The following is a 9,518-nucleotide window of genomic DNA, read 5'->3' as shown; positions in this document are numbered from 1 at the left end:
CATAATTAGTAAATTTATAGTAAATTTATTTTTTGACAACTTAAGCAATGTTTTAACTAGGTTAAAGTTAAGTGCTTCAGACATTTGGAACATTGATGAGACTGGAATCACAACAGTGCAGTGGCCTGATCGTGTTGTTGCACGTAGGGGCTTTTGCCAGATAGATCGAGTAACATCAGCTGAACGAGGAGCATTAGTGACTATGGCTCCTGATGGACCAATAGGATGTGATGGATCAGCACATTTTTCAGGATGGATGACAGAGACAAATTTTCTTAAATATATCAAACATTTTTCTATCCATGCACGTTGCTTCAATGATCGCCCTTGTCTGTTATTGATTAACAACCACAGCTCTCATCTTAATGCAGCAATACTTGATTTTTGTAAAGAAAATATTTTCACACTTTTATCTTTTCCAGCACAGTGCAGTCATAAATTACAATCATTAGATAGAAGTGTTTATGGTCCTTTTAAATAGTTTGTGAACTCAGCATGAGATGCATGTGTTACTGTAAACAAACAACCTATGACTATCTATGACATACCTGGTATAGTAAAAACAGCACTTCCTAATCATTAGCATTCCTAAGCATTAGGCTAATGCTATAACTCCAAGGAACATAATTAGTGGTTTCCAAGTAACTAGTGGAATTTATCTATTTAACAGAAATCTGTGGATTTAGTTGCTTCAAACCGTTCTCAAACAGCCTTTCAGGTGCTGTGTGGATACAGTGTTCAAGCTGTTAGTGTTGGGCCCATGTGAGTTGTGTAGAAAAAGACGCAAACCCAGTGAAAAAGCGCACATGGGATACGCGTGGATTTTTTCCATATGTAACCCACGTGGGGATTATTATTTTGTCCCATGTGGGTTTCATATGGTAAATCCCACATGGATTCCATATGACAAATCCCATATGGGATACGCGTGGGTTTTTACCATATGTAACCCATATGGGGATTATTATTTTGTCCCATGTGGGTTTCATATGGTAAATCCCACATGGGTTTTATGTGGTAAATCCTACATGGGATATAGGTGGAAAATACAACATGTTATAGATCTTAAATGCCACATATTTTAATCCAAATGGTATAAAAGTAGTCAATACTAGACAAATGAAAGTCTTCTATGATAATTTTTAAAATTCTTTTAATTTAAAAATTACTTAAATAGTAATTTAAAATTAATCATCGAAGCTTTCAGAGAGGCTTAACTTAATCTGGTATTTGCTACTTTATCCCATTTGGTATTCAAAATGTGTAGCATTTTTGATCTTTTACATGTGATGTTTTCCACCTATAACCTATGTGGGATTTACCATAAACTATTAAGACGAAATTTTATAAAATTAAAAAACGTGTTGCAAAATGAATTTATTTTAAAATAAATGCTATTAATCAATACATCCAAAATGAATATTAAAAATATTATTTTTTCTTTTGCGATTTACACGCCGTTTTTTGGCGATTGAATTAATTAAATCGCTTCGGCTTGCATAATACCAAGGTTTTTAGTATCTTCTAACTTTCTTCAAACATTTTCTAAAAAAAAAAAAAAATAAAAATATATATAAATATATATATATATATATATAGAGAGAGAGAGAGAGAGAGAGAGAGAGACAGAGAGGCAAAGAGAGAGAGAGAGAGAGAGAGAGAGAGCAATTTTAATAAGGAACCTTATTAGTCGAGCAATTTTAATTATTAGCCAGGTTGAAGTCATTAATGACTACAATATTTCACAAATAATTATTTCCTAATTTATTACTTACAATGACTAACGTATTATGGGTAATTGAACACATATTATGCGTAATGAGCTTGAACCCATGAGGAGAATCCTGAAAAAAAGTGATCAATTAGGATAAGTAGTTAAACAAAAAAACAAAAACAAAAATGTAAAAACCTACTTTTTCAATGATGTAGACGTTGGGTGCAATAGCCACTGGATGCAAAAGTATCTTTACTTTTTCGTCACACACACGGCCTTCTATAATAACAGGCCTTGACATCGCGCAAAATGCCGTAAAAACTGAAGGCCGATTAAACTTTCACTTTTACTTATATTGATATATTTTTATATTAGGTAGGGTGTAATGGCAGTCTATGTTTTCTAATAATAATCTCTAGTAAAGACGGAAATATAAAAAGAAAACCAAAAAGTTGTTAAAAGATAATCATATTTTTCGTATTTCAAATTTCATTAAGAATATTTATGTAATATTAAATAGTATCAATAACAAGCAGAACCATAACAAAGTTTATATCTATATATTAAAAAGATAACTGTATTTTTAATTTTTTTTGCTAAAAATGGTAACAATAAAAATCACCAACAATAAAAAACACCAACAAAAGTTGATTCAAGCAAAAAAAAAGTTTTATCAATATATCTCAACAGGGTAAATATATACAAATCCAAACATATTGAAAGACATATAGGCTAATGAGAAAATAAAAAACATAACTAGTAAATAGCATAATTAATTACAAAACTAATTTTCACATAATTTATGATAGCTTTAGTATTTTGGGAGTGGTAATTAGTGAGTAATTCTTTAGCAGAATATTAGAATATACTCTGCATTGTTTTTTTGTGATTTTAAATTAATATTTAGCAGTAATGAACTAAAACTGAGTAACACAAAATATTCTGTATAAAGGGTCAGTAGCACCTTGAAAAAAAAAAGCAAAATATTGACCATTAGAAAAGAGCATCAGAAGGAATTTCAAGTCCGCCTCTGTTTAGGCAATACAGATAACTTCCATATTTATAATAATAATTGGTAGAATCATTATAAATTTTTATTTCGCTTTTTTGCACATAGCCAGCTATGTAAACTATAGCCACTAATGTAGATTTATTAACTGAGCTTTCAAGATCATGTATATTATCCAGAAGTTCTTTTTCATCAGTAGAAATATCTCTAAAACATATGTCACAAGTATGACCATCGATACCATCAACAGGAATGTCAAGTTGTAATATCAATTTAGTAAGTTGAATATTAATTTTTTCAAATACAGATTTAGCGTTTATAAAGTAAGTACCTCCAGATCCCTGTCAAAGCTTAGAAAAAGCTTTTTCAAGTGGATCTGTTGAAAACCAACCTAATAAGACAAACTTTGCTCCATTACTCATCAAAGTTTCTACAAGATCAACAAAGCCATAACATGAATGCGCTATTGCATTGCTAGTATCTAGCGTAAGCTGTTTTACACGCTTACCTGTAGGTTTCATAAAATTTGACAGTTCAGCAATATCTCGTAGCAGTTGTAACTGTTGATCACCAACTGAGTGGATTTCTTTGCATAATTCATTTTTAAACCGAATGCCAGCACCAGGTGCTTTGACATTAACAACATTCGAAAAAAAATTATTTTTTCAATAAATACAGCAGTACCTTCAAATGCTTTATTTTCAATCTCTGGATGCGTTTTTAATACAGCTACTGCTTTTTTGCAAAAAACAGACAAACAAAACTTTACAGATTGTCTCTCTATTGGTTTTGGATAAACTGATTTAGCTGTAAGTTTAGAGAGTTTAAAAAGACTATTACACTCAGTTTTATATACAGTTTCTAAATCACTCCACTTAGCCAAAGCCAGTTCTTTATTGTTCAAAAACTGAAGTTCCCCAGTCTTTTTTGTCAACCAATTGTTTCGTATAGATTCTAGTAGATGCACATAATCATACAATAAATATATACCTGATGTTGTTAACCATGGTTTACTATCAACTGTTTTAAACATTCCAAAAAATCTTTGATTTACACGGTTACCATCAGTAATTATTACCAGTGTCTTACTATTTTCGATATTATTTATTGTATAGACAATTTGTTGACATTGAGCAAACTGAAATTCAGAGGAAAGATTTGCAACAGGTTGAGCTCTACATATAAATTCTGGACCTCCAAAAAGACATTTAATCATACATGATAAAATTGTTTTAGCTAACTTTTCAGGGTAGTTTACTGCTTGACCAAACAAAGCACCTCTTTGGTAAAGCAATGAAGCTTTGACATAGACCTCATCAATTAGTAGTATGGAAATTCTTTTTAATGGATTTAAATTCATAAAAATACTATTTATGAAATTAGGTCCTCCATTGAGCTTATTTTTGAAGTCAATCATGTCCTTATACTTGGCAACTTGTAGTCAATACACAAACAATCGTATAAACTTCATTGTAGTTGTAATTGATATTGTAGTTGAAGTTGAGATAGTCCGACTTGCACAGAGATACACAGCATTTCAAAGGCATTTTTTAAGGTATTTAAAAAAACTAATCGTTAGTTTGACAATATTATTACCTTACAATGTTAACGCCTTGAAACTTACAACGTTATCGTCTTGAAGTTGCGCTATCTAATTTATAAACCAATTAAATTTTAAAGATTTATTAAAAAAGCACAAACTTTCGTCTAATGTTAAAAGATGAAAATGTAAACGCAGTATTAGGAATTGGCCTTCAGTTTAACAAATTTGTTGCGCGATGTCAAGGCCTGTTATTATAGAAGGCCGCGGTCACACATAATATAATATTCTGAAACTAATAAACAAACATCTAAATTTCTATAAGTAAATTTATTCTTTGATCATTGCCTTTATATCCTATCTTATTTTCATATCATAATCTATTATGGTATTATTTATATAACATATCACAACAATATTATTAAATTTGTGATGTTCAAATATCATATGAACATTCTCTAACATGTTCATATGATATTTGAATATAGTTCTTGAGTATATTATCTGCAAACAATTGACTGATGCAAGTTCAAATGTTGTCAAAAACCAAGCATGCATGCATGGGACACTGCAGTGTCCCACAAAGAAATGCTGGTTTGAAAGTCAAATTTTCTTTATTAAAAAAAAATATTAAAATAGGGGGGAGATAGGAAGGTTTCCGTAATTTTTTTTAGGCTCCAAAACTTTTAACTTTATATATAATAAGGATCATAAAACTAAGGGACTTACGAAGTAAATTGAGGAACAAAAACAGGATATTTACAGAAACTTTTCAATTTTTAATCTGGAGTACCAGTGTAATTGGGAATTAAGTCGCTGGGTCCAGTATTCAAAGTAATATGATCTAAAGTAATATATAAATTAAATAAAATGCTTTAAAATGCATGCAGTTATACATATAACTCCTGACAGTTAACTATATGTATAACTAGTTATACATAAAATTTATTATATAAACTTATTTTCTAAGGTTATGCTTGAACAAATTAGTACCAATTAATTCAAATTCAAGATTTAGTTCAAGTTCAAGTTCTTATTTGTTCATTGTTTTTTCACTATTTTATATTTAATTGTTCAAATTTGTTAACTGGTACTAATTCTTACTTCAGTAAGAATATTTATCATTGTTGAACGTGATTTTATTAGTAACTTAATTTTACTTTCAACATATTTTGACAACACCCTTTACATTTTAAATGATGATAGCTTTACTTTTCTATTGATATTAAATTTATTACGTTTCAATAACTCAGATTGAATTTTACTGAAATATTGTAAGGTTTGTAAGAATTTGCTGTATATCAAATGGCTGTATATCAAATATATATATATATATATATATATATATATATATATATATATATATATATATATATATATATATATATATATATATATAGTATTTAGGCTATGCCAGTAGATAGAGGGGCAGTGTGAGTTTAACAATAATTAACAATGGGGAGGGAATGTTGAGACCAAAATAATGTCAATTAAAAAATTGAATTAAAAAAAAAAAGTAAATTATTTTATTTAAAAAAAAGTAAAACAATTTATGCTAGCTTTGAGCAGGTTTTAGAGGTGTTTACACCAACAATGTGGTCTAAAAACTTCTTGCTTTTGTTGCTTAAAACTGTTGAGGATCATAGGAAAAACAATTTAAATTCAGAAATTAGCTTGCTTATCTGAAAGAACAATTTGTGTTTTTATTTTTATTTTAGTACTGTTGAGAATAAACGTATAATTGAACCGGAAAAAAATTGATGGTATATGCATTTTTTATATTATATTAACAGTTCAGATATACCATCATAATATGATAACAAAAACTGACATCATTTTTAATGGGAGATGGCAAAAAATTGACTGAGTTTGATAAAGGGTGAAGGTGTTCAATAAACCTGGTCATCATCTGACATCATTATGCATAGATGATCCTATGATTTAGGTAAAATAAGTAATCAATTTGCCATATTTCTCTTTAGAAAGTGTAAGAAAAAAGCATTGTTATGATGAGAACCTACCTATTGAGCAAGCTTGGACCACCTATTTTTTAAATTTGAGAGACAGAAGTGGAAGTGCGAATCGCAAAAGAACTAATAACAATGCTCTAAATTGATTTTAACTTTGTAGACTAACATTAATATAGTATTTAGAAATAATAAATGAAGTTTACATGATTTTTATAATTTGTATTTATTTCCATTAATTATCAGTTGTCAGCCTATTTTATAAAATGAATTAAAAAACTATTTATTTATAGTATAATATTAATACATAAATACTAGTTTCCTAATGCTATTATCATCACAATGTTAATGGTATTCATTTTAAAGTGAAATTTTGTATCAATTTTATTGTTTTAATGTTGTATATATATATATATATATATATATATATATATATATATATATATATATATATATATATATATATATATATATATATATATATATACATATTATTTTTACTTTATTTAAAATGACATTTGATATACAACAAACCCCTACAAAGCTTTCAATAATTCAGTTTTGATACAATCTGAGTTATTGAAATGTAATAAATTTAACATCAATAGAAAAGTAAAGCTGTCATCATTTAAAATGTAAAGGGTGTTGTCAAAATATGTTGAAAATAAAATTAACAAATAAAATCACGTTCATCAATGATAAACATTCTTACTGTAGTAAGAAATAGTACTAATTAACAAATTTGAACAAATAAATATAAAATTAACAAAAACAATGAATAAATAAGAACTTCAACTTGAACTTTAACTAAATCTTAAACTTGAATTAATTGGTACTAATTTGTTCAAGCATAACCTTAAAAAATAAGTTTCTATAACAAATTATATGTATAACTAGTTATACATATAGTTAACTATCAGAAGTTATATGTATAACCATATCAGGAATTATATGTATAACTATATTAGGAGTTATATGTATAACTATATCAGGAGTTATATGTATAACTATATGCATTTTAAAGTATACTATTTTATTTAAACATTACTTTAGATTATATTACTTTAAAAACTGGACCCAGAGGCTTTATTCCCAATAACACTGTGGTACTCCAGATTAAAAATTGAAAATTTTCTGTTAATATCCTGTTTTTGTTCCTCAATGTAGTTTGTAAGTCCCTTAAGTCATAAGGACCTTATTATATCTAAAGTTAAAAGTTTTGGAGCATAAAAAAAGTTACAGAAACTTATCTCCCCCACCACCACCACCCTATTTTTTTCTTTTTTAACAAAGAAAATTGGGAATTCTTTGACTTTCAAACCTGAATTTTTTTTGTGGGACACTGTAGTGTCTCATGCATGCATGCTTGGTTTTTGACAACATTTGAACTTTCATCAGTTAATTGTTAGCAGATAATATACTCAAGATCTATATTCAAATAACTATTATATTATCCTAATGATACGTCTATTTGCACAAATCTTAATCTTATTTCTATAAAGAAAGATAAACATTATTCGTGGTACTTATATACTTGCTTGCCATTCTCTATATTAATATAAAATATTTTCACACAATATAAATGTAACGCAATGCAATGTCGATTTAAAATTTTCTTTTTTTTAGTTTTTTTTAAAAAGTTTTTTTTTTTAGTTTCCAGCTTTCAAATTAATTCCCATGCAAATCCCACATGAAACCCACGTGGGATTTCCCATGTGTGTAAATACCATATGGTTCCCACATGTAACCCATGTGGGATTACCCACATGGGTTTAAGGTGACAAATTTCCATACGGATACCACATGGGAAAATCCGTCCCACGTAAATCCCATCAATCCCACACGGAACCCACGCGGAACCCATGTGGGACGCGGTTTTATTTTTCACTGGGTAAGGGGTTAGATTATAAATGTTTATACTGTTGTTAAATAAAATGTTATTGTTGTATTTTGTTTTTACTTCATTTTTTTGTAGTTTATTGTTTTAAAGTTGTTTTATCGAGTTATAAGGTTGTTTGTTTCATCAAATTGTAAAGTCGTTTTTGCTCAATAAACGTTTTCCCACCTCAAAGTCTACTATAAGTTGTATTTGGGCCAATCTGCCCCAATCCTTGGGCCAACCTAACCCGTTAACGGGGTAGGTTGGCCCACCCAATATGACCTAACAAAAACAGTTTTAAATGTGTTGAAAAGCTATTATGAACTTTTATTAATATTTTTTCCGGATAGTCTAGGGACTAGTCAACCTTTTTCCAAAAAAAATAAGTTAAAAAACAAAAAGCTAAAAAGTTACACATTAAGGACAAAAAAAGCGGGCCAACGTGCTCCGGTCTTCCCTAATGACTCTGTGTGTTGCTTCTGCTGCAGACTGTTTACCAGTAGCACAACAGCTGCGTCATTTCTTTTTTCCAATGGTTCACATGGTTCGAAAAACATGTCCGCAATTCTGTCAGGGCATGAGAAAAGCAGTGAACATCTAGCGAATTTTCAGTCATAAAAAGAGTTTGAGCTACGACTGCGAAACAATAAAACAATTGATGCCGAACATTTGCGTCTTGCTAAAAAAGAAGAACAGTAATGGCAGCCAATCTTGAAACGGCTGATAGCTTAGTTAGAATTCTTGGTATGCAAAATCTTGCTTTTCGTGGGACACATGAGAAACTTTCTGGAATTTTTAGCTTTGTTTAACCAGTTATGGATGAGCATCTTCGAAAGATTAAAGACAATGAAACACATGTACATTACCAAGGCAAAAACATACAAAATGAATTGATTCAACTTTTATCCAATGCAATCAAACAAAAAGTTCTAACATCTGCTCGTGATGCTAAGTACTTTTCAATAATTATAGGATTCACACCTGATGCTGGTCATGTTGAACAAATAACTATGATCATTCGCTTTTTGGATGTGATTTCAAATTCAGAAAATGGCATTGCAGCAACAGCATCTATAAAGGAACATTTCTTAGATTTTGGGCCTCTAAAGGAGACAACTGGTGCTGGTATGGCTGAAACTATCATTAAACATTTAGGCAAGATGTCTTTATCTATTGAAAACTTACGCAGTCAAGGATGTGACAATGGCAGAAATATGATGGGGAAAAACAAAGGTGTCCAACGAAGAATTTTAGATGTCAATCCCCGAGCATTGTTTATTCCTTTCTGTGTCCATACATTAAATTTGGCTATTAATCATGCTGTTAAATGTTGCTTAGAAGCAACAGCCTTCTTTGATCTGGTGCAACGTGTAAACGTATTCTTTTCTGCATCAAATCGTCGCGGGGAA

The 9,518-nt window shown here is 29.6% G+C and overlaps 1 protein-coding gene across 3 annotated transcripts; it reads right to left on the bottom strand.

Moving 5' to 3' along the window:
• Nucleotides 1-1,357: 1,357 nt before the first annotated feature.
• On the bottom strand, nt 1,358-5,372 carry LOC136083783 (uncharacterized). Of its 3 annotated transcripts, XM_065803539.1 has the most exons (3): nt 1,914-5,372; nt 1,776-1,844; nt 1,358-1,545 (listed from the first exon to the last, which is right to left on the bottom strand). In XM_065803539.1, the coding sequence occupies exon 1, from the start codon at nt 4,138-4,140 to the stop codon at nt 3,241-3,243; it is 900 nt and encodes a 299-aa protein (XP_065659611.1). In that variant the 5' UTR covers nt 4,141-5,372; the 3' UTR covers nt 1,358-1,545; nt 1,776-1,844; nt 1,914-3,240. The 3 variants fall into 3 exon arrangements, with proteins under 3 accessions (XP_065659611.1, XP_065659610.1, XP_065659612.1); XM_065803538.1 differs by having other exon boundaries at nt 1,776-5,372; XM_065803540.1 differs by lacking the exon at nt 1,776-1,844.
• Between the last annotated feature and the right edge of the window lie 4,146 nt (nt 5,373-9,518).

This window comes from Hydra vulgaris, chromosome 08 (assembly GCF_038396675.1).
Source record: "Hydra vulgaris chromosome 08, alternate assembly HydraT2T_AEP".
Classification (NCBI taxonomy): domain Eukaryota; kingdom Metazoa; phylum Cnidaria; class Hydrozoa; order Anthoathecata; family Hydridae; genus Hydra; species Hydra vulgaris.
Note: the sequence above shows the minus strand (reverse complement) of the source record. Positions and strands in the feature narration are given on the sequence as shown.

Bases quoted from the DNA above. Each gene is read 5' to 3' on its own strand.
- LOC136083783 (XM_065803538.1), bottom strand. From the start codon at position 4,140: ATGATTGACTTCAAAAATAAGCTCAATGGAGGACCTAATTTCATAAAT.